General features: G+C 36.8%; 1 protein-coding gene across 3 annotated transcripts in view; it reads right to left on the bottom strand.

Annotated features, from left to right (window-relative positions):
* The window catches only part of SCN9A (sodium voltage-gated channel alpha subunit 9), a gene marked incomplete at both ends in the record, with an annotated part of 99,157 nt that overhangs the window by 61,344 nt on the left and 12,474 nt on the right, over positions 1–25,339 (bottom strand). For all 3 annotated transcript variants that reach the window (XM_080798011.1, XM_080798010.1, XM_080798009.1), the window contains 9 exons: positions 4,236–4,592; positions 5,444–5,617; positions 8,822–9,060; positions 10,194–10,323; positions 13,007–13,378; positions 15,525–15,812; positions 17,449–17,655; positions 19,758–19,899; positions 21,106–21,169. In XM_080798011.1, coding sequence (XP_080654137.1) covers positions 4,236–4,592; positions 5,444–5,617; positions 8,822–9,060; positions 10,194–10,323; positions 13,007–13,378; positions 15,525–15,812; positions 17,449–17,655; positions 19,758–19,899; positions 21,106–21,169 — 1,973 coding nt within the window. The remainder of the gene's footprint in view (positions 1–4,235; positions 4,593–5,443; positions 5,618–8,821; positions 9,061–10,193; positions 10,324–13,006; positions 13,379–15,524; positions 15,813–17,448; positions 17,656–19,757; positions 19,900–21,105; positions 21,170–25,339) is intronic.

The following is a 25,339-nucleotide window of genomic DNA, read 5'->3' as shown; positions in this document are numbered from 1 at the left end:
CATCCATGTCCTGACTCCTGGGAACTGTGGGAAGCAGAGGTCAGCCATACCCACGAAGGACTCAGCATGAGGATCAAAGAGAATGCTCTCTTCCCATTATTGTTATGTCATTCTTAAGTTCATCTCTGGCCAAATTCCCTCTTATGGGAATAAAAAGTCTACCTAATGTTTACCTGTAGTTAATATTTGTCACCTATGAAAAAAAGTAGAACAAGAAAATTGTGAGGAGTATCTGTTGTGCTGAAGTAACCTATGCCAAGCTCTGTGCTTGCTTTTCCCAGAAGATACATGTCAGTTTTTTGCAACAAATGGAACATATACTACTTGCAAAGCTCCTGTAATAAAATATTCTGTCCAAGAATTGTGCCAGCTTGCAACTTAATGAGGCTTTTAAAGAAGAGAAAGGGACCTGCCCACTGAACCCAATTCAAATGAGATAATGTCATTATGACTGATTGGCCTCATGCCAATCATTTGGCCCTAAAAGAAGTAATAAAAGAGCGCAGAACAATAAAAATCGTGTTTGTGTGCAAAACGATTTCTGTTTTTCCTCCCCGAGGTAGGGGTCCAGGCGGACTCAACATTGTAAAAAAAAACAAAAACAAAAACAAAAACCTCACAGAGAGTTGAAAGTATTTAAATTTTATTTAAATTATATGTAAATATTATGTTAGATAGGAAACAAAAAGGTAATTGAAATACCCTTTCATGTAGGTCTCTTCAAGGGCAAAACTATCTACCTCATAAAAATAATCAAAATTAGGCCAAACTGAAGAGAAGGGACTCATGCCTGAATTTGGGTCCCGCCTGAAACAAATCTACAGAGATATAAGTAGAAGAACACAGGTTAAAAATGTCTATGTTAATATGTTTAAGAGAAGAGTCTGAGGGGGAGCAAGAAGAGGAAATCACAGAAAACAACTGTGATAAATCCTGAAGGAATTCTGAAAAAGGTTTACTTTCATTTTGGTCTTTATGGCCAATGAGAAAATATATTTCATTATGAGATACATGTTTATTTGTGTATATGTTTTAATAGGAATGTTGATGAGAAGCCAAGGGTTCATTCTATAGCTTTAGTCTCCCTAATCAATGCAAGTGTTAATAGCCTTCCTTTTTTTTTCTTTTCAAATTTGTAATTAACTTTTTTTTCACATTTATTGAGATATAGTTGTTATATAACATTGTGTAAGGTTAAAATGTACAACATGTTGACTTGACATGTTTATATACTGCAAAATGACTACCACCAGAGTGTTAAGGAACACCTCATTCATGTCAAAGAATAACCATTTTTTTGCAGTGAGAATATTTAAGATCTATTCTCTTAGCAACTTTCAAGTATCTAATTCACTATTATTACCTATAATCACCATGCTGTAAATTAGATCCCTAAAACCTATACCTTATAGCTGGAATTTTGAACTTTGACCACCATGTCCTATTTCCCCCACCTCCCAGGCCCTAGTAATCACCATTGTAGTGTCTCTTTCTATGAGTTTGGCTTTTATAAAATTTCACATGTTTCAATAATGTGCTCCTGTCTGTCATATCTTCATTAAGGATAATAACAACAACTTCCATTCCATCAAAAATCGTAACAGGACTCTACTCTTCTATCAAAACTACTCATATCACAATGAAAATGAAGTCCATTCTATATTACACATCCATTATCAGCTTAAGTGGAGAAAGAAATATTAATAAAATGTATATCTGATTCAACATCATTCTGATTAATGTTCTTTCTTATTGTTTTTAACTAATTTTAACTCATTGGTAGTGAAATGAACTAAGGAATAAGTGAGAAAAAAAGAGAGATCTGCTTAGCATATAACTCTAATACGCAGAGGACTGTATCAGAAACAGAATTTATTATTTTTCTTTTTAGATTCTAATTCTATATCATTGGTAATTCCTTAACCAAGAGTTGGTTATCTATTTTGTGAATTACACTTCTCTTGTCTTTCATTATCACTAGTAAATAATGAATAAATATGATCATGAGTAGTTATTACCAGTTCCATATGGATTAAACATGCACTGAGATATCCCATCTATTTTTAACTATAAATTCATATTGCTTTTCAAAGTAAACCATTACCCTCACACCTGTGGTTCATGCTTAAATATTACTTTATATATTATTCAAAGACCCACTTCAAAATTCTTCTGAGTCTCTGTTCAGAACTTTTCTCTTTTCGTCCAATGTATTAAGAGCATTTATTTTTCCCTCACTGCTAGCACCTACCACTTCTTTATCTGATAATTTCGTGTCAATAGATTGTAATTACCTTGAAGACAAGGACAAATTCATAGGTATATATTTTTAATCACCCTGCAATACCCAAATATAGTTCCTTTCACAGCAAAAGTAATAAAAATATTGAATGAATAATTTGAGAGTGCCCAAGGAATCCCCCTCACTTCATCCATGCCTGAGTGAATACTAAAAATTTAAATCAGTTATGACTAATGGCTTTGGTACGGTAAGTTTTGACATCTTAAATCTTATAAAGGCTACATTTCAATATTTTTATGTCAAAATTTTGTAAGAAGAAGTATACAAACAAATCACACTATAGGAGCTTATGAATACAAATGTTAAATTCAGAAGAAGAACCAGATGGAGCATATGCATTTTATTTCATGTTGGAAGGGATTTATAAGCCTGTATAAAACTAGTACATTTATTACTACAACTAGAGGATGATCAATAATTACAGAATTCTAACTCATGGTGTCTATATGTTGTGCAGTAATGGTCTAGAACTTGGATTGCACAATCTACTCTGTATATGTCTAGCCATTTAATGGCACAAAACAGTACCATTTCATATGTGATTTGATGAATGTAGGTTTCTGTCTTAGATTCTGAATTACTTTTGACATGGGGGCTTCAAGGACAAGAAAAAATTAGCAACTTATTCTCAAGCCAGTGGAAAGTCAAAGTATTAACCATATAGTTGTTACTATACCCTACTTCCTGGAATCCCTAATGAGGAGTCTGATGCCAGGTGACAAACTAAACCAAGTCAACATGGTGGCTTTGAAAACTGAAGCAAGTGAGTCATGGAAGAGCATTGATCCCAATTTTCTCATTTGTAAGCTTGAAAGTTTTTACCAATGGTAGGTAAAAGAAGAAGAAACAGAGAAGGAGTATAAGCCAAACAAACACAAATGGAGAAGAAGAAGATCATTTGTGAAAGAAAAGCTTTAGAGCAGTGGTGGGCAAATCTTTTTTGGTAAAGGGTGAGATAAAGAATATTTTGGCCTTTCTGGGATATAGAATCTCTATGCAACTACTCAACTCTGCCATAGCAGAGTAAAACAGACATAGGAAATTATGTAAATGAATTAGCATGTCCGTGTTCTCACAAAATTTTGCTTACAGAGCCAGAAATTTGCATTTCATATAATTTCCATGTGTCATGAAATATTATTTTTCCTTTTGTTTTTTTAAACATTGGAAAAAAAAACAAAAACAAAGATAAAAACGAACATCCCAAGCTTGCAAGGCCATACGAAAACAGGCAGTATGCTAGATTTGGCACATGAGCCATAGTTTCCTGATCCTTGGTATGGTTGCTAGTTTTACTATATATGACTACAGAGCAATAGTACCAGTCCTTTCAGTTGCTTTGTTCCATTATAACTTCATTTTTGTTATTGTTAATTTAATCATATTCTATTTACTAGTATAACTTGATATTCGAATGGACTTTTAAGAGACAGGAAAACCACAGATTTAATTCATATGACATCATTATCAAAATGAGAGAATAAAGTAGAAAACTTTCCATTAAAATAAATGTTGTTAAGGGGCACCTGAGTGGTTCCGTTAGTTGTCTGACTCTTGGTTTTGGTTCAGGTCATGATCTCATGGGTTGTGAGATGGGTTGTGAGCACCAGACTCTGTGCTCAGCAGAGTCTGCTTGAAGACTCTCTCCCTCTGCCCTTCCCTCTACACACGCACACTCCCTCTCTCAAATAAATAAATCTTTGAAAAAATAAAATAAAATAGGTAAAACAATATAATCATTGTGAAAAATATAAATAAAGGTTATCTGTCAGGGAAATTGAAATAATACTTTCCCATATTAAAATGATCAATATTCTATTACCATTAATAGTGTTATGTGTAATTAACCCTAAAATTATAAAATAACTGATCTTATCATCATATAACAACTTTCTCTGTGGAATTTTATACGTGTGAACCTCTGATTACGTACCACTAGGTTTCCAATGACCATGACCATCATGTACACAATAAGACACATGGCTTGACCAGCGACCTCCATACAGTCCCACATGGTTTCTATCCACTCTCCACACAGCACGCGGAACACAATCAGGAAGGAGTGGAAGAAGTCATTCATGTGCCAGCGTGGGAGTGTACAGTCTTCATTGATCTTGCAGACACATTCTTTGTAGTTCTTACCAAAGAGCTGCATGCCGACCACGGCAAAAATGAAGACGATGATGGCCAACACCAAGGTGAGGTTACCCAGAGCCCCCACTGAGTTGCCGATGATCTTTATCAGCATATTCAGTGTTGGCCAAGACTTTGCCAGTTTGAAAACTCGAAGCTGAAAGGAAACATAAAGGTTAATGTTAATTATTATGAAAAATGTTCAATGTTTCTAATGTTGAGTTTTGTTCCAAATTTAAAATTCTAAATTATCATTATTACCCAGCTAAAATTGATCATTTCTACTTTTTCCCTGTCAGCTATTTTCAATATTCCTCTTATTTTGTTATACTTGCCACAGTATAGTTACCACACATATTTTTGAAGGAAGTTCAGGATTACTATAATGGTTTATGGTTTCAAATATTATTCGCTTAGAATTGATAATTTATCCTTAATTCTATTTTCTGGTACTTTAAATTTTTTTAAATTTGAATATATTCTGATAGTTTTATCTACTTTTTCATGCTGACATAGGCTAGAGCCCAATATGTTAGAGAAAGATGCTCTAAGTCTTTACATTTTTATATTTTTTACAGCAGACAACCACCATTTTGGGGACAATAATTTGATCTTTAGTTACCAAACCTACAAAGTAATGAACATATTATAGGAATTGAAATTCTGTAAACCATAGGCTTCTTACTGTGAAATAAATTATGGCCGACTGACAAATATTTTCTTTTATCCACTTACATCATACTAGTATATACAACTGAATACGTCTTTGAGACCCTAAAATTAATTCAATTACAACTGACCATTTCTTCAAGATGTTAAGATTAAAAAAGTCACGTGATTTTTGAACTCTTTAAGAACTTTTGTGATGGAGTGAAATTGATTATACTAGATATTAACCCTTAATCTTGTCTTTTGACTCAAACCTCCAAAAGACTTAAATAGTAATGCAAAGCCTTAGAAACACCCCTTTATATATGGAACATAGTGGTAAGATTGGTCTATATTTACCAGTCTGAATGATCGCAGAACTGACAGTCCTTCCACATCTGCTAGGAAAAGCTCCACTAAACTTAATGTCACAATAAGGCTGTCAAAAATGTTCCATCCTATTTGGAAATACTCATATGGATCCATGGCAATTAGTTTTAAAACCATTTCAGCTGCAAAGATCCCAGTGAAGACCTAAAGGAGAAATACAATGTTTTTTTTTCTGGTATTACTAGAAGTACAGAATCAAAGTAGTGATGATTATGACTATTTGTTTAGCATCACTGTGCTTCAGGCAATGCACCAGATCCTCTGTAAATGTATGTTATTATCTCATTTAATCCCATAAACCTGGTGACACTATTTCTATAGCTATAATATAAGCACTACAGGTTTAAAAAGCTCTAAATTTCCTGTCCGCTCTCTTCATCTTTACGCAGCATTTTAGAAGAGCATATTAAAATTCCACATATGGGGCACCTGGGTAGCTGAATTTGTTAAGTGTACAACTCTTGGTTTTGGCTTAGGTGGTCATCTCATGGTTGTGAGATCAAGCTCCAAGTCCGGATCTGTGCTCAGTGTGGAGTCTGCTTGAGATTCTCCTTCTCCCTTTGCCCCTCCCATTCATGTTCTCTCTCTCTCTCTCAAATAAATAAATCTGTTAAAAAAATGTCACATAAATAGAACCATGACAATTAACACAGTCACTTTTTGCAAAAAAAAAAAAAAAAAAAAAAAGTGGGTCAATAAGTTATTCTGGAAGAAAATGAAAAGGAAATATAGATTGATACTGAAATTTTGAGCCAATCTTTTTGTCTGGTCTGACTACTCCTAGGGTAATAGAGAACATGTTGACTCACTCTTTAAAGATTTATCAGTAGAAGAGGAGAAAGTATTTAATTGACAGGGTGGGAGCTAAAGCAAGACTTCCAAAGCTTTGACACAAAAGTGCATCACAAAACATCATTAATTCATGACATTGTTATTAAAGGACTGACTTAAAAAGACAACAGTGAAGGACTTGTTTATGAATCATTCAGGTTTGACTTGTCTCAGAGAAGCTGACCAAAGAAGGCTCAAAGGGAAATGGTGAAGTCTCTAAGTGCTGAGTCAATTTAAAAATAATGCAGCATCAAGACAAGCAGGGAGTACCCACACTTAGGGTTGTGGCAAGAGATAAGAAACATGATAAATTCTTTTGAGCTTCACAGTGATGCAGTCAGCTCAGCAAGAAGGTACTGATCTTTATGATCTGTTCTTCCACCGACAATTAGAAACTAGATAGTCCTGTCTTTTTTTTTAAATTTTAATTTTTTTAGTAGCATTATAGTATAATATTGCTTTCTAGAGTAGAATTCAGATTCATCAGTTACATACAACACCAGTGCTCATCACAACAAATGCCCTCTTTAATACCCATCCCCCTTCTAGTCCTGTCTTTTTCAAAGAGAAACGGAAGGGAAGAAGAACTCTACCTCAGAGAGCATGTGCAGTACATACATCTTAACCGAAAATACGTGGGAGATAAGACTGACTCAGAAACAAACTCTTTGACTTCGAAGATCAACTGTTTTGGGTTCGAGGCAAAACTAAAATTATCTTATACAGACATTCACAAAGATATCCAGAGTTATTCACAATTTATGAAGGGTCAGAAACTAGGACCCTTTGGCCATGAAATAGAACTTCAGCCTGCTTCACACAGATTCTCAGAAACTAACACTTGCCATTTGCCCTAAGGCATTAATTAGGCCAAAATGTGACCAGCACTGCACATTTAAGAGATCACTCTGGCACCCATTTTCCTATTAGGATCCTCTGTCTTCTTGAAGCCTACAGATCCTTTCCTGAGTGTTCTTGTGTCTTCTGTGTCCATTTCTCCTGTTTTGTTATCTTGGTGTCCTTATTCTTAAAGGTTGTTTTGTTTTAATTTATTTGACAGATTGAGAGAGAGCACAGGTAGGCATAGTGGTAAGCATAGGGAGAGGAAGTAGCAGGCTCTCCACTGAGCAGGGAGCCTGATGTGGGGCTTGATCCCAGGACCCGGGGATCATGACCTGAGCTGAAGGCAGATGCTTAACTGACTGAGCCACCCAGGCACCCCTTGGTATCCTTATTCTTAAGGCTTCTTTCTGCATCTTCTTCAATTTCTTTCTTGAGTGTTCTGTAGTTCCTCAAGTATAGATCCTTCACTTCTTTGGTTAGGTTTATTCCCAGGTATCTTACACTTTTTGGTGCTATAGTAAATGGAATCGATTCTCTGATTGCCCTTTCTGTATTTTCATTGTTAGTGTCTAAGAAAGCAACTGATTTCTGTATATTGATTTTGTATCCTGCCACATTACTGAATTGCTATTTGAGTTCTGGTATTTTGGGGGTGGAGTCTTTTCCATATAAAGTATCACGTCATCTGCAAAGAGTGAGTGTTTGACTTCTTCCTTGCCAATTTGAATACCTTTTACTTCTCTTTGTTGTCTGATTGCTGTTGCTAGGACTTCTAATACTATGTTGAACAAGAGTGGTGAGAGTGGGCATCCTTGTCATGTTCCTGCTCTCAAAGGGAAGGCTGTCAGCTTTTCCCCATTGAGGATGATATTCAGTGTGGGTTTTTCATAGATAGATTTTATGAAGTTGAGGAATGTTCCTTCTATCCCTATACTTTGAAGCATTTCTGCTAAATGATTTAGAGCATGATGATGATAATAATAATAGTAACAATAAGTTTGTTAATGACTTATTACATGTCAGACTGATAAGTAGAAAATATTTAATCCTCTCAACAATATGATAAATGAATTGTTATATTTATATTACAAATAATGCATTATTTTTCTTATATTACAAACGAGGTATTATGATTATTTTACACATGAGAAAATTAAAGATTATTGAAGATTAACACATTTGCCAAAGGTCATATAACCTATAAGAGGCAGAATCAGAATTCAAATCCAGGACTTCGGGACTCTAAAGGCCCAGACACTTCATTTGTACGTCAAAACAAACCATCCATAATTTTTCTGAAAATATGTGGAGAATGTACTCATAAGGCAGCGGCCATGTAATTATAAAATGGGTAAGAAAGTATCAAATTTGCAGAATGTTGCTTCAAAGAGACATGCTAGCTGAAAAAAAACAAAACAAAACAAAACAACATACTACCAACTCCCAAGATGGTGGCCCTGTTGGAAATAGTCTTGTTATAGACCTCTATACTTCTGCAAAGTTATTTTAAAATAGCATCACTAGAAACTTGACTCTGTACAATGATTCATATTGTGAATTCTGGATATGGATAATTATATAGCTACATATCCATCTGACTGAAAAAAAAGAACTGACAATCATGACAACCAAAGAGAAGAACTATGGGTATATAACATGCGCTGAGAAACTCACCAAATTTCCCACAGCGAGTACATTTTTGAATTCTTCAGTCATTGGGTGATGCTCCATAGCCATAAACATTGTGTTTAAAACTATGCAAATGGTAATAGCAAGATCCACAAAAGGATCCATTACAATAAAATAGACAAGCTTTTTGAATTTTATCCAATATGGAGAACAATTCCAGATCAAGAATGTGTGTGCAAATCTGTACCACCAGGGTGGACATTTTTGTCTGGACTCTTCAAGTTCTAGGGGAAAAAAACAACAGAGAACATGAAGCCAATCATTTATTTATTTTATTCCTAATTACATACGGTACAAATCAGCAGTATATGTGAACCCTGAAACAAGTTTTCTGTTTAGATTTTGCAAGTTTGATAGTACTTCTTCTACATAAGCATGGCATATTACATAAAAATCTTATATCACAATGTTCATTTACTAGAGCAAGCATAAGTTAGGGGGAAGGCAGTGAAATTAATGACTCAAAGCAGATATGGGCAACTCCCAGAGAAACATTCACTTAACATATGATGGGAAACAGGAGAACCTATGTTTTTCTTCATGGAGAAATATATATTTTCCACCAATATATATCCTTTCACAGTGAAAGCAATCTCAGAACCAAGAGACTAGAAATAGTTTATGGAGTGACTCATTCAATAGATATGTCATACCATGAGCTCTTTTATCTCTCACCATTAAGTTTAGAAGGTGGGTGGAAGCTTTGTCTGAGACCATCATGGTATGTGTGGGTATGAGCTGGCTACCAGTGGATAAGGTGGGACCTGGGGCATATTGTAGGGGGAGAGCAGGGGCCAGTACATTTTAAGAGTTACCACCCTTAACTCTCTTCTCAGTGTATCTCAGGGTCTAACCACTATTACACCCATTATGTTCTCTAAATTGCTTTCTCTAGTGCTTTTTCATCATATTCTGAACAGATGTTACATCACTTATTACCATTTTAGAATTTTACTTAATGTGCTCAGGGGAAGCAATTTATAGACATCTGGAAGTACATATTATTTTTTGCATATTAGAGAGAGATAAATTCAGAGAGACTATTTTAAGTTTCTAAGACTATATAGTGAGAACCACCCAGCCTCAGGTTAACCTTGATTTCATTAATTACCATTAAGCTATTTATCTTTGAAAGGTCCTATCACCTAATGTCTCTAATCACAAAACACTTTATGAATTTTTTTGAGCACATAAAGGCCATTTCATTAGTATCCATTGGTTATCTTTACTATTGTTTATAACCAATTTTTATTCTTTGAATTCTTTCTAAGAACTTCATATACCTATTTAAGGCTGACCAGGATTTATCTAAATTCTGTTTAAAAATCTGTACGGGTAAGAGGGTATTATTACATACCTTCTACAGTGTTTGTTAATACGCTTACTCTACTCATTGCTCTTTGTCTCAGATTGGGATCATTCAACATATCTTCAGAAAGAAGGTAAGAACTGGAACGTCTTTTCTTGTGTATTTGATTGGTTGTACCCTGAAAGAAAAAAGATGATGAATTAAAGTTTTAAGAATAGAACTCTAATAAATTATAGGCATAGAATAAAATCTTGCTTAGGTAGCTGTGGTGATTAAATTAAGGTAGAGACTAGGTTGCTGGGTTGGAATCATAGCTCTACTACTTATTGAACATGTTATCATTGGAGAGTTACTTAACTCCTGTCTTAGTTCCATCACTGGTAAAATGGGGATAATCATACTACTTGTCTCATATTCTTGCTTTGAGGATTAAAAGAATTAATGCTTAGGAAAATAAAAAATAAAACAAGTTGCTTTTATTGTTACAATCACTTTCATCATCTATCTTTCTGGGTCTTGAATTTATTTAGATCGTTTTACCATGTAAGAATCTTACATGAAAACAGCTAGACTTGTGTTGCAGTGATGTGTGTTCAAGGGGCAGAACCTCGGTATTCTCTGATAAATTTCTGTAATTATTCTTTGCTGAGGTAACAGCATTAATGGCGGTGATGCTAAGGGTTGCCTCATGAATTGCTCTGAGTGTATGATGATAAACGACTCCATTTGAAAAGGACAATGGAGACTGATGGGAACTGTAGCAAAATGGAGAATGTAAGCTCCACCTAAAAGAGGTGACCACTATTCCGCTCTAAAGGATTGTTGCCATGCAGGACTATGAGCTCAGTCTTACCATGTACACTCATTTTTATGTGAAAATGTCTTGTTTTTAAATCTTGGCAACTATTTCAAAGTTAAAACACTACACTGGTTCAGTGCAGACCAATAATACACATACACACACACCACTCACACACATATACACACAAACAAGTATACAACTCCGTATGTATCACATACATGTCTGCTTAGGTGTGGTCTGTGTGGTCTGTGTGTATGTATAAACATACACACACACCACCCTACAACCATATAAATATAGTTCTATAATTTTAAAGTTGTATAGTTGTTTAGATACAGTTATATATGTGTGTATATAAAAACATGGACACACGGGCATAAATATATGCATGTGTGTCTGTCTGTATGTATATATGCACAGACATACATGCACATATATCTGTAGGTGGCTATTGGATCCAATCTCTAATTTACTGACTTTCCAGAAAAGGCAATTTTTCTCCAAGTCAAATGGGAATAACAAATTCTTTTTCATGTACACATGTGTTAGTTGTCAAGGTCATATTATTTGTCATGCAATTTTTTCATCTAAACTGTACATTTTGCCACACTATTATGTTCATTGCATTTCTGTTGAATCCTCGAGTATCTACTAACTCTTAGAGTATCTACTAACTCCTCCTAGTTTTGTAGTTTGTTTCAGGATTTATGGTAATACTGATTTTTCCTATGGTAAAAGTAAAGTCTTAAATAAAAATATTTTATTAAAAGATATGAAACAATGCCCAAATTTGATATAAATTATGTATTTCACAGGGAATACATCATTGAAAAGAAAAACACAGCAAAGATCTGATTCAATAGAAATTTAACATGCTCACTAGATAATGAAAAATATCTTGGCAGAAAGGTCCAAGCTGTATCATGCAAGCACAGAGGTCACACGTTACCTAAAAGCACATGCATTCACTCTAAGTGAAATGTTTGTGGCCATGACTTTGATGGAACTTTATTCTCACTAAAAATACCGTATTGTCTGAAAATATGAATGTATGAATAAGTAGCAAAGTAGCGTGAGTTCAAAGGTTGTTGTTAGGTTAGTCAAAACCCCTGCTGATATTTAGTCATGCAATATAACTCGGTGAGTGATCTGAAGAGGTAACCTAGGAACTCCAGAAACCGGAAAGAGCTCTTTCAAGTCTTATCGGACTTTTTTCCTAACCACTCAATTACTCCTAAACTCTTGAAATTGTTGCTTTGGACCAGCTGTTTTGTTTTTGCTATTAGGTGTATATGTTTGTATTAATGTATGTAGTTTGGATATTATATTCTTATTTATAGACTTCAGACAAAAGAGGGTTGTTGTTTTTTTTTTTTAATGAAAACAGTAATTTTCATTTATGTGTGGGGGAAAAGCATAACTATTTTAAATTATTTCCAAGTTAAGAAGCCTACCACACACTAGAGAAAGAGCAAAAGTGTGGTGGGTTAAGAGCACAAGCTGCTCTAGTTCTCCTGGCCTTGGTTTCCCCCTTTGTAAAACAAGGATAATAATATATCACCTTGTAGGGCCATTGTAAATACTATATACAGGCTTGCTGTTATTATTACTATTTTTAAAACTCAAGATTCCTTGCACAAGGAATAAACAGTATCTCGAAAAAGATAGCAGGAGGTGGCAATTAATCCAAACTTCCTTACAGGAATGGGACCTATTATCAACTAATCAGATCAGCATTAGCCATGTATTTCCTGTGCTGATATATATGTATATATCTTTTATACATTGCTTTCTAAAGGGATGGCTTATAATAGTCAAATAGAATTTCAACAGATAAATTCCTTTTTGTTCAAAAATGGAGTTTTAAATATCTTTGCATTAGACGTCTACAGCATATGGGATGAGGATTACATGAATGAGTTAAAAAGGTGGATTTCTACAGTAGAAGTGTTGCAAAATGCAGAGCCATTCACAGGACCAGAGAAGGCCCCTCTAGCAGAGACTGACTGATGCAAGAATAAGGGCCGAGCCATGCCTGAGCTATTTAAAACGTCCTTACGCTGTCATCAGAAGTTGCCTTATCTATTATCACCTCTGGCAGGAGCTGTCCATTGGGGAGCATGAGGGCTGAGGGTCCATCCACCAGGGAGACCACACCGTTGCAGTCCACAGCACTGTGCATCTTCCCTTTCACTGGCAGCACTGGGGGGGACCTACTGGCTTGGCTGATGTTGCTGCCCCGCCGCTCCCGAGCTCTGTGGGGCACAAACAGCGAGCCCCTCCTGCTTTCGCTGTCTCCGAAAATGCTATGCTCATCATCGGCAAATTCAGTCTCGGATCCCATATCTTTCCCTCGACCCTTGAAACTGAAAAGGCTTGTTCGGCTGCTGCGCCTTCCAGAAAACAAGGAGCCTCGAACGCTGAGCGGCGACTGCAGAAAAGAGAAAAGGTGATGTTTATGTGCTGAAGTTCCTAAGAAGAGCCGCCACCGACACCACTGGGCTTAGGCCTGGTGGCCCTGTGCGGGTTTAAAAGGAACGTATTTAAAAACGAAGGAATTCGGCAGCAAGACAAATTTTTCCAAATCAGGGATGAAAAGATGGGGTGAATCCATCCTTTCAGGACCAGGTAAATTATTTATTGCCACAGAGGTGTCTCCTACCCTGGTCTACAGTGACCTCTCCATTGTTTCTATCCCATTCAACTTGCTACGAGGAACATATTACTTATAAAAAGCATTTGGCATTTTTAAAAAGATTTTTTCACTTATTTGAGAGAACGAGTGAGAGAGAGAGAGCACAAGAGGGGAGAGGGTCAGAGGGAGAAGCAGACTCCCCGCTGAGCAGGGAGCCCGATGTGGGACTTGATCCCAGGACCCTGAGATCATGACCTGAGCTGAAGGCAGACGCCCAACCGACTGAGCCACCCAGGCGCCCTAGCATTTGGTATTAATACCTGTTGTTTAGCTTTTCACATGTCAGTCCCTAAGTTCATAAGTAATTGAAACTCTCTCGAGGCCAAAGACCACGCTGTATGCTTCCTTGCCTTCCACTGCTTGCATCTCCACTGTACATACTGGAAGCGCAGTCAAGGTATGTTGAGAAAGACCGTTTAGTGTCCGTGTGTTTACAAAGTCATAAAACTCTAGAACTTGAGAGAGTGCCCGACACCAAAGAGGGGGTAAAGCTGTATCTGTTTGACTCATGGCCGGGATAAACCGTGTCCATAAACCAAACGGAATCTCTGGAAGTACCTAATTCAATACACGTTAGTGCTTCTTATGTAAACAATAAAGTGGCGGGCACTCTGAATAATGGAAAGTGAGTATAACAGAGACTCTGCCTTAAAACTGGCCTGGATTGCTCTTGTCCTATTTCCTTTTACTGACATCACATGTATTCAAGTTCAGCCTCCCTAGCTAAATTATGAAATCTTTGAAGGCAGGGACTTTATCTTTTAGTGTCTAGCTGGCAGCGTCTTACACACTTAAGTAGTAGAAATTTTAAATGTAGACATCAATGAGGATAGTAATTCTGAGTGGGCACCAAAGAGCAGCCTGGAGAAGTGGAGAGGGCAGAGGCAAACGTGTGGGATGAGTGGCATCTGAGCTAATGAATGAAGAATGGATGCTACCACAGCAGGAGGAAAACAAAGAAGAAAATCACCCCACTTAGAGATCACCCCATGTGCTAAGTAATAAAGGTACAGGGCATGTAGGTAAGAGTGAACGATCATGGTGGACTGAGGGTAGGTGAAGGCAGAGAAAGAGGGGAAATGAGGAGGAAGCCAGTCCACAACATGGAGAAGATGTGGGTCTTGTTCTGTAGAGAGGGGTTATTCAATACAGCTGGGTTTGGGGGGTTTTGTCTTGCTTCTTAAAGTTGAGTCAAGGGACAGCTTTGTTTTAGAAAAATGATTTGGGAAGGTTGTGTGATAGAACACTGGGAAACGTTTAGAAGAATAAAAGAAGTAATTGTTCTTCTTGGAGTTTCATAGGCAGGGAAACCTAAGATATGAAGGTTTCCATGGAAAGAGAGGAAAAAAGGGAAGAGAAGTTTTACATAAGCAGAAATAAAGATTGTGCGACTAGATGTTAGTAGCTGAAGTAGTTGTGGGTGGAAGCCATCAAGGTGTCTCCAAACTTTTCCAGCGTAGGTGACTTCACCACTATAAGTAGTGGTGGTGAAGAAAAGTAGAGAAACTGATCTAAGATTAGTTTTTAAACAATGAGGCATTATGAAATACGGACTAGATAAAAATGTAAAATATATAGTGTAAATAATTTTTCCACTTCCACAACAGTTCTCAGGAATACTTTGTTTTGAAAATCTGTTTATCAGAGAAGATCATGTGATAATGCTGAAACTATAAGCTCCTTCAAAAATGGTCAGACTTCAGTGGAAAACTATGGACATCTACGTTCTTTCCATAAATGTCCAACAATCACTACGTTTTTACCTAAAAACATACCGATGCAATCATTCACTCTCCTTTCCCGAGATCTTGTACTTCAAAATAAAACGTCTTGCTCTGTAATCCTACCCCTGAAGAGATGCATTTGATAGGTGCAAGTGTACCTGATTAGGGGTAGTCAGTCTCTTTTCACGTGCTCGTCTATGACCTTCAACACCAAGGTGGAAACTTTGTCTCCTGATGCTCTCCTCTGATTCCGATTTGGACAACTTCTCATTGTCTCCCTTTTCTTCCCCACTGGAGAGCTTCTTTTGATTCCTTTTCTTTCTTCTGTTTCTTCTTTCTTTAGCACTTTTAGAGCTCAGTTTGGATGTTTCGGAGGAACTCTCAGAGAAGCCCATCATTCTGCTTCTCCCAATACTTGTGTACTCAGCTGCTGCAATTGCAATTGCCTGTTGGACCAAGAGTCCACACATACAGTAAGTCATTTCCAAAGTCTATGGAATGATGTGGCACCTCTCTGCCATGAATGTTATTACACTATGCATATAATCATGTTCCTTGTACAGAAAGTGATGCCGTTTTCTTAGCACTATGACCAGATCGCTTACCGAGCATCTGTTTATTGCTTCTCTTGCCTTGCAATAAAGTCCCATTTTCCTTTGGAATGAAGCTATTACACACTATTGCTATATTTATAGTAAAACAATTTAAAGTAGTATATATGCCCTGAATCAAATAATACATTATATGTTAATAAAAGAAATTTAAAAAATAATATAAAATATTATATATGAAGGTTTTACTAGGTAATTTTGGAACATAAAACTCACATAAGCCATACAATAAGAAAATGTGTACATCTTGTTCGGGTAGTTAACTCAGTATTATCAATAGTCAGGCACTCAGTTCAATACAGATTGAATTGTTTGAAAATGAAAATGAATGATTATAAATTCAACTCAAGAAAATGAGAGACTTCTAAGGGTTTCCTAGAAAATTTCTGGGATTATCTAGTGTTAACCCTTTATTAAAAAGATTAAGTTTTTAATATTAAAACAATCCTTGTAAAAATTTGGATAATAAGGACACTGTGAATAAAAAATAAAAATCACTCAGAGCCTTGCATCCTGGAAATAATTGGTGTTAATATTTCTTCCAACCTTTATATATAATATTTAAATTGTATCCTTATTATACTCAAGTTTGTATCCTACTACTTAATACATTATTATATTAATACTTTTCACTGTTATAATACTCTTAAAACACATAATTTTAGGGCTGAATTATACTCTGAGACACAAAAATACCATAATTCTATTAGCCATTTTTTAATTTTTAAAAATTTAAATGTTTTCTGATTTTTAATACTATCAAATAGTGCACTGAACACCTTTCTGCATTACACATTACTACCTTCCCCCTAATAAGTTAGATACTTTGAAGATATTTAACTAGGTTGAACCATCAAATAAATTTTAAACTCTTGCAGAATATTAAATATGTGTTCTCTTAGTATAAACCTTTGCAAACTTTTCCACTGAAGTGCTCCTCTGGAGAGGGGAATAAGGAAGAATCCTCAAGAATTTGTGCCTTAGCCTAAAGTGGCCACAGCCATAAGTATAGAGTTGCTTAACATCTTGTGTTTTTTATCTTAAAAGTTCCTGCCACATTAACAAAAATCGATGCACATTTTGGTTTCTACCCCATAGAGTATCTGTTAACATAAACATTTAAATAATTTTCCCTGAACTTTTGTATGCAATTGTTACTCTGGTGAAACACATCATATCTGTTTTGGGACTTGGCATGATGCTATACATACTGAGGCATCATGGATAAAAGGTTTAGGAGGAATGGCCTAGAACATTCTCTGTGCTGGAGTGAGCTGATTAGGGGGAAAGGTACAATGGGGCACATGCTGATTTTAACTCAATCCAAAATTGGTTCCTTTGACCACTGCAGAATGAAAATTCTGTTTATATTTAAAAATCCAGTGAGGAAATCTCCCTAGGGAAGGTCACAGAGCCTCTGCTCCTCCCCTTTGGACTTGGACTTATAGAATTTTAAACCAAATAATAATACCTCAGCTTCTTCTTGCTCTTTTTTAAGACGATCTAACATCTGTTGAAATTCTAACTCCTTTTGCTTCGCTTCTTCGATGTTTGCCTGGTTCTGTTCTTCATAGGCCATGGCAACCACGGCAAGAATCAAGTTTATTAGATAAAAGGAGCCCAGAAAGATCACCACAACAAAGAAGATCATGTAGGTTTTCCCAGCAGCACGCAATGTCTAGGGAAAAATGGAAATCATTATTTTAGGAACACAAAGATCTTTGGTAAATTATTTCAACTTGAATGGCATATTAGGCATGGAGAAGGTGGGGCAGTTTGGTATAATCTCATGTTATAAAAAATATGGAGGAATAGAATTATATCTCTAAGGAAAACAATCAGTATTAAAATGCACACTTCAAAGGATGTAGCAACCTATTAAACGTATATTAAAATTAGGTATGATTCTTTATTATTTTAAGACTAATAATCCTAACTTTTTTGTTTACCCACAGTCTGAAAATTACTCAAAAACTAACTGCTCTGCTCATTGTCAAATTAGAGGACTAAATGATATCTATATTCTCTTTTACTGATCAAATTCTCTCTCTACCAGGAAATATTAATAATGATGTATTATGTTCACACCAAGTAGACAGCTTTACTGAATGATCTTATCTGCTCATCTACTCTTACATTTACTTTTCATTAACATGTATTAAAAATTTTTGAATGCAGTATATGGCCAAAAACATTCAAATGTTATGAAAAGCTGTTACATGAAAAGTATCTCCTATCTCTGATGCCTCTTCATTTCCCTTTTCTATCAGTTATTGTTGTTACGATTTCTCCTCTTTGCTAAGTTTTTAGTAGTGGGACTGTTAGGTTAATGGGTATATTCATTTTCATTTCCATAGGAGCTCCATGTTGCACTCTGCAGTGGTTCCCAGCAATGTGTGAGAAATTCTGCCTCCCCACAGCTCAGCCAGACAGCGTCTCTCTTTTGATCTCCACCATTCTAAGCGGTAAAAAATTAGAGGTCATTCTAGCTTTAATTGGCACGTCTTTCATTTTGAGTAAAACTGAGTATCTTTTCATATACTCAAAGTTGTCTGTATTCCTTTTTTCCTCTGAAGTATATTCTTACAGAATTTCTATATTCATTTATAATATTATCAGAAATGAAGTAAACAAAGAACAGGCCAAAAGAAGAACCTGGCAATTCTGAGAAAAGTGATTCATTTTTATTTATAATAGAGAATAACCATTTTCACCTCCTTCCTCTTGGGATTGGGTGCTAAGAAAACATAAGTGAAAAGACGCAGCCCATAGGCCCAGAAGGATCACACCCAAGCTGGAGGAGACGGCCACGTGAACTAACAATTACAGGATAAGTGATGGATAAGCTGGGGGATATTCAAAGAGCATGGAGGTCTAGAGGAAGGAGCAATTGAATTGGGACAGGAACATTTATTTATTTGTTTGTTTGTTTGTTTATTGGGGGGAACAGGAACATTTAGAGAAGTGAATAGAGTCTTCAATTCTTGTATTGGTTTGTAGGGTTACCATAACAAACTACCACAGACTGGGGGGCTGACACAACAGAAATGTTATTTGTTGCAGTCCTAGAGGATGGAGTATCAACCTGTCGGTGGGCTGGATTTCTCCTGAGGTTTCTCTCCTTGTCTGGCAGATGGCTGCCTTCTGAGTCCTGAAGCAGTCTTTCTTCTGGGTGTGGGCACATTTCTGGTGTCTCTCAGGTCCTAATCTCCTCTTCTTATAAGGACATGTCAGATTGGATTAGGACCCACCCAAATGCCTCATTTCAATTTAGTTATCTCTTCTCCAAAAATAGTCATTCTAAGGCACACAGAGTTAGGACTTTATCGTATGAATGGGAGGGGATACAATTTAATTCATAACAACTGTACCTGGGAATTAAAAAACTAAAGCATGATGAATCTAGGAGAGCCTGGTTTTTGGGCATTCAAGCAGGCCAGCATGTGCAGAGAAACCAGCATGGACAGGAGAAGCTATAAGAGCCCATGACAGTGTACTTCCTGCTATTTACCTAGGACTCCAGGGGATGCTATATTCTGAAAGGGGGAAAGGGAACTAGAGATCAAATAATCCAAGAAAGGATAAGACAATAATTTATGATTTTAAGAATTACCCACTCTAACAGTGCTGGAAGTAAAACACATCTAATTTTAGTGATAAGATAATACAGTTTTGTCCTTTCTGATTTGAATAAAACATCTCACATAAAGTCCAGCAAGGAACATTCACCAGTTTTTTATGCCATTCAAAAATGCAATGAATGTTTCTCTTGTCACTCACCTGTTGGTAAAGGTTTTCCCAGTAATCCTGGGTCATTAGCCTAAACAACGCCAAGAAGGCCCAACTGAAAGTATCAAAGCTCGTGTAGCCATAATCAGGGTTTCTGCCAGCTTTCACACACCTGTACCCTTCTGGACACTGGCTACATATGAAAAAGAACATCGCAAGTTAGAAGTTTCCAGGACACAAGTTAAAGAGTACTACAGAAGAGTTAGATACTCCAGATTCCTCTTCTAGGGGGACAATATTGAATAACAATTAAGAACACATTATTTGGAAGCAGGAAGAACTGGGTTTGAATCCTATCCCTATGATTTACGAGTTGGTGACTTCGTCGAATTACTGAACTTCTCCAAGGCGCAGTTCGCTCTTTCTGTGAGAAGAGGTAACACCTACCTCAAAAAGTGAAGATTGTTGTTAAGTTTTAAAAAGGTGATATATGCACATTACCCAGCCTAGTTCCTGTTTATACAAAGCACTTAATAAATGGCATCTGCTATTAGCATCATCATTAAAAATTGGACACTTCCACCAGATGCCAAATAATAGTTCTTCCACTATAAATATTGATAAATAGGCCTCCACCAAAACTGGGGAACCCAAATTATTCTTGGAGTTAATTAGAATAAAAATAGCCTAAATAGAGAAATTGTGTAAGTTCATAAAGATTTGTAGCTTTATGATATTTTTCTAAAATTGGTGGATTGGTATCCATGATGCCATTGAAGAGCGTTCTGAGCTGTGTCTAGGAGCAGCAACCTTATTTGTTTAATGTTCCCTGTATACACAGAGCCTGGTGAAGAAATATCTGGTCAGAGGGAGACCAAGAACAAAGGCTCTGCCTTCAGAAATGAAGTCGGTGTATAGCGGACACCGTGAGATGGGTATTTCGCATAGGTAAGAGATTCTTAAAATATCTGTATCCAAGTCCATGAGTTCCTTTTAGAGTGACCGAAGTGTCATTGCATTCAGTCATCTATGAGTCATTCTTGACTGGAAAAAGGGTAGAATTTGGGAACAGGATGTTGGTTTTGTCACTCTTCTTTCCAGAAAGAAGAAAGACTTGAAACTATCCAGCCAACTTTTGGTGGGGTTTTCCAGAAGTGACTTTTCTACTCTCTTAAGATTTATATGACTTGTATGTTTCATTTCAAGCACTACCTCCAAGTTTTGGTTTCAGAAGTGTACATTAACCATAAATGTCTTAAAGTGTGGGCTCACTGTGGGACAGAATAATGCCACAAAATATATGAAAACAATATAAAATCAAAGATTCTGATTTTAAAAAACTGATTGGATATGCATTCCCGTTTTGGTAGCCTTTTGACTAAAAACAAATATTACTTACCCTGAATCCGTGCTCAAACCACAAAGGAGAGCATCTTTAGATCCCTCCAAGTAATAGAAATATTCTGTTTAGGAAGAAATTCAACAATAGAACATTAGAGAGTGACCCAGTAGATAGGTTAATTAGTAGAGACATATTCACATACATTCAGGCCCAGTCTCAGGCAATGTGCATTCATTTATTTATTATATTTTCATATATTCTCCCTCAAATACTCATTGATAACCTCTTATGGGACAGGGAATGAATATAATGATAAGAGCATGATAAACAAGATCATTAATTTTATGGATCTTTATGTGTAGGTATGGGTGGAAATTGGGGATGGAGGACAAATAAATAAATAAACAAGGTATTTTCAAATAATGATAAATGTCCTAAAGAAAATAAGCCAATGTCATCAGGGAAATACAAATCAAAATCAAAATGAGATAACCCCTCACACCAGTTAGAATGGCTAAAATTAATAAGTCAGGAAATGACAGATATTGGCAAGGATGTAGAGAAAGGGGAACCCTCTTACACTGTTGGTGGGAATGCAAGCTGGTGTAGCCACTCTGGAAGATAGCATGGAGGCTCCTTAAAAAGTTGAAAATAGAGCTACCCTACCACCCAGCAATTGCACTGGGTATTGCACTAGGGTAAATACTGGGTATTTACCCTAAAGATACAAATGTAGTGATCTGAAGGGGCATGTGCACCCAAATGTTTATAGAAGTTTATAGAAGCCGTGTCCACAATAGCCAAACTATGGAAAGAGCCTAGATGTCCATCAACAGATGAATGGATAAAGAAGATGTGGTATATATAAAAAATGGAATACTATGCAGCCATCAAAAGAAATGAAATCTTGCCTTTTGCAATGACATGGATGGAACTAGAGGGTATTATGCTGAGTGAAATAAGTCAATCAGAGAAAGACAATTATCAATGATCTCCCTGATACGAGGAATTTGAGAGGCAATGTGGGGAGCTTAGGGGGTAGGGAAGGAAAAAATGAAACAAGATGAGATCAGGAGGGAGACAAATCATAAGAGACTCTTAATCTCACAAAACAAACTGAGGGTTGCTGGGGGGAGAGAGGTAGGGAGAGGGTGGTTGGGTTATGGACGCTGGGGAGGGTATATGCTATGGTGAGTGCTGTGAAGCGTATAAACCTGGTGATTCACAGACCTGTACCCCTGGGGCTAATAATACATTAATACATTATATGTTAATAAAAAATAAAAAAATTATTTAAAAAAATACATTAAAGAAAAAAAGAAAGAAAAGAAGCCAATGTGATAAAATATGGCCAGGGAAGGCATTTCTCTAGGTATGACATTTGAACTAGGGCCTACATGTACAAAGAAGCCAGCCATCCAAAGACCCCGGTACAGAGATATTTTGGCAGAGTCAAGAGCAGGAGCAAAGGTCCTGAGGCAAAAGTGAAGTTGGTGTATGGAAGAACCAGCAAGATAGTCAGCCTGGCTACAGTGTAGTGAGTGGAGAGAACTATGGTGGCAGGGGTAAGCATGGGTCAGATGATATAAGCTTTTCTATGTTATGAAAGGAAGTTTGGGTTTTAAGTATGGTTACAGTGATAGAAGTGGGAGGTAGAAATGGGAGATAATTACCATTTTTAAATGTCCCACTGGTTGTTTTGTGGACTGTGGACAAGTATGTAAGAGAGCAAGTATGAAAGCAGGGACATGACTTAAGTGACTACAGTGAGAGGCGACATGACTAAAACTCAGAGAGTAGCTGTGCACATGGAGAGAAGGGGAAGAAAACAGTGTAGACAGGACTTGTTGCTGGTGTCGGCGTGGGGGAGGGAGGACACCAGAATTATGATCACCAAGTAGATAGTTTTCAAAGCCATGGGGCTTGAGGGAACCCACAGTGAAAGTGTAGCTCAGAAAGGGAAGGGGAGAAAAAAGAAGGGAGGGAGCCCCCAATGGATGCCCAAAGTATTCTAGAAGAGGTGGAGACAGCGAGGCAGTATTGTAAGTGGACACACCCTGTCTCCCGAAATTCTCTCGTACAGTCAGCCATTAGTATTTATACAGGACTTATGAAGTTCCGGATATTGAGGATATGGCAGTGAACTAAATGCACATTTTCTCATCGTGGTACACTCTGTGCCCATTTTCAGGCATAAGGGATCTCATAATCTCTTCCTTCATACACTATCAAGGCTTTACTCTTAAGACAGGGAGCTGATCCAAACCATACACAGTAAATGTATAAAGAACTAACGAATGTCCATGCCTTTTAATAAGGGCCCATTTTCCTGTTGGGCTCAAATCAAAGAAATAAAGATATAATTATTAGAAGGGCTTTGGAGTGATAGTGGAAGAAAGACTTTCAAGTCAGATATACTTGGATTTGAATGTTGCTTCTACCCCTTCCTGTGCAGGTGAATGATCTTACCACTTTAATGGTTAGCCACTGCAACTGCAAAATGTGCTTAGAGTGCCTGCTTTGTGGAGATGTGGAGGAGCATAAATAGGATATTGCATGTAAAGCAATCCAGTGATCCACACATTCTACACAGCTGCTCAGAGAACAGCAGCTAGCATTATTAAACTATTAAACCATTACAGGTAAGAGTAACTGACTGATTTTTACCTCATTTTGTCTTACACAGAAGACACAAATCTTAGAAGTCACAAATAAAACAATAAAGCCTCTCTTAGTTTGAGGTGAAAATTTAGGTGAGAATGTTACATGAACAACTTTTTGGAAAAACTCCTGTGCCTGAGGTAGGGCGGGCATGACGGAATGAGGTTGGAGGAGGTTAAGACGCAATTTTTTGTACATAAGCTTCCGTGATATTTTTGTTGTGGAAGGATTACTTTAGAATTATCCTTTAAAGTACCTCTGGCTCATGGTTGCCAACCACTGAGGAGCTGCTTTGTAAGAAAGGGCTCTAGAGCTACCTACGACCCAGCAATCTCACTACTGGGTATTTACCCTAAAGATACAAATGTAGTGATCCGAAGGGGCATGTGCACCCGAATGTTTATAGCACCAATGTCCACAATAGCCAAACTATGGAAAGAACCTAGATATCCATCAAAAGATGAATGGATAAAGAAGAAGTGGTATATATATGCAATGGAATACTATGCAGCCATCAAAAGAAATGAAATCTTGCCATTTGCGACGACGTGGATGGAACTAGAGGGTATTATGCTGAGCGAAATAAGTCAATCAAAGAAAGACAATTAACATATGATCTCTCTGCTCTGAGGAATTTGAGAGGCAGGGCGGGAGGTTGCGGGGGGTAGCGAAGGAAAAAATGAAACAAGGTGGGATCGGGAGGGCGACAAACCATAAGAGACTCTTAATATCACAAAACCAACTGAAGGTTGCTGGGGGGTGGGAGGAGTAGGGATAGGGTGGCTGGGTTATGGACATTGGGGAGGGTAGCTGCCATGGTGAGTGCTGTGAAATGTGTAAGCCTGATGATTCACAGACGTGTACCCCTGGGGCAAATAATACATTATATGTTAATACAAAAAAAGAAGAAGAAGAAGAAGAAGGAAAGGGGCTCTAGAGCTGCCTGTACTAGCACATGGCAGGGCAAAGAGACTCAAGTCAGTATGAGACTGAAGAAAGGTAAAGCAAGGGCAGTAGCTCACTCTGCTTTTATAGAACACTTTAAAATAATCCCTAAACAAGCAGACATTAAATTATTAGAACAATTAGGCTCAGGAATATTAAGGTTAACATGGAAAGGGAAAACATAATGCAAAGAGAAATAAAAACTTATGCCCACAGTAAAACTTACGCATGAATGGCCATCATAGGATTATTCACAATATCCCCAAAGTGGAAACAACTCAGATGTTTATCAATTAATGAATGAATAACCAAAATGTAGTATGTACATATAATGGAAAATTATTTAGCAGTTAAAAAGAAATGAATTACTGCTGCACGGATGAACCTTGAAAACATGCTAAGTGAAACAAGCCAGACACAAAGACCACATATTGTATGATTTCATTTATAAAAAATGTTCAGAATAGGTAAATCCACAGAGACAGAAAGTAAATTAGTGGTTGTTGGGGACTAGGAGGTGGAGGGAATGGAAAGCAATTGCCAATGAGTACAGGATTTCTTTTGAGGAAGATGAAATTATTCTAAAATTTGTGATTATTACATAATGTGACTATATTGTGAATATACTATAAAACACTGAATTGTACACTTTAAAAGGGAGGAATTCATAGTATGTGAATTATCT

Source organism: Martes martes, assembly GCF_963455335.1.
Source record: "Martes martes genome assembly, chromosome: 3".
Taxonomy (NCBI): domain Eukaryota; kingdom Metazoa; phylum Chordata; class Mammalia; order Carnivora; family Mustelidae; genus Martes; species Martes martes.
Note: the sequence above shows the minus strand (reverse complement) of the source record. Positions and strands in the feature narration are given on the sequence as shown.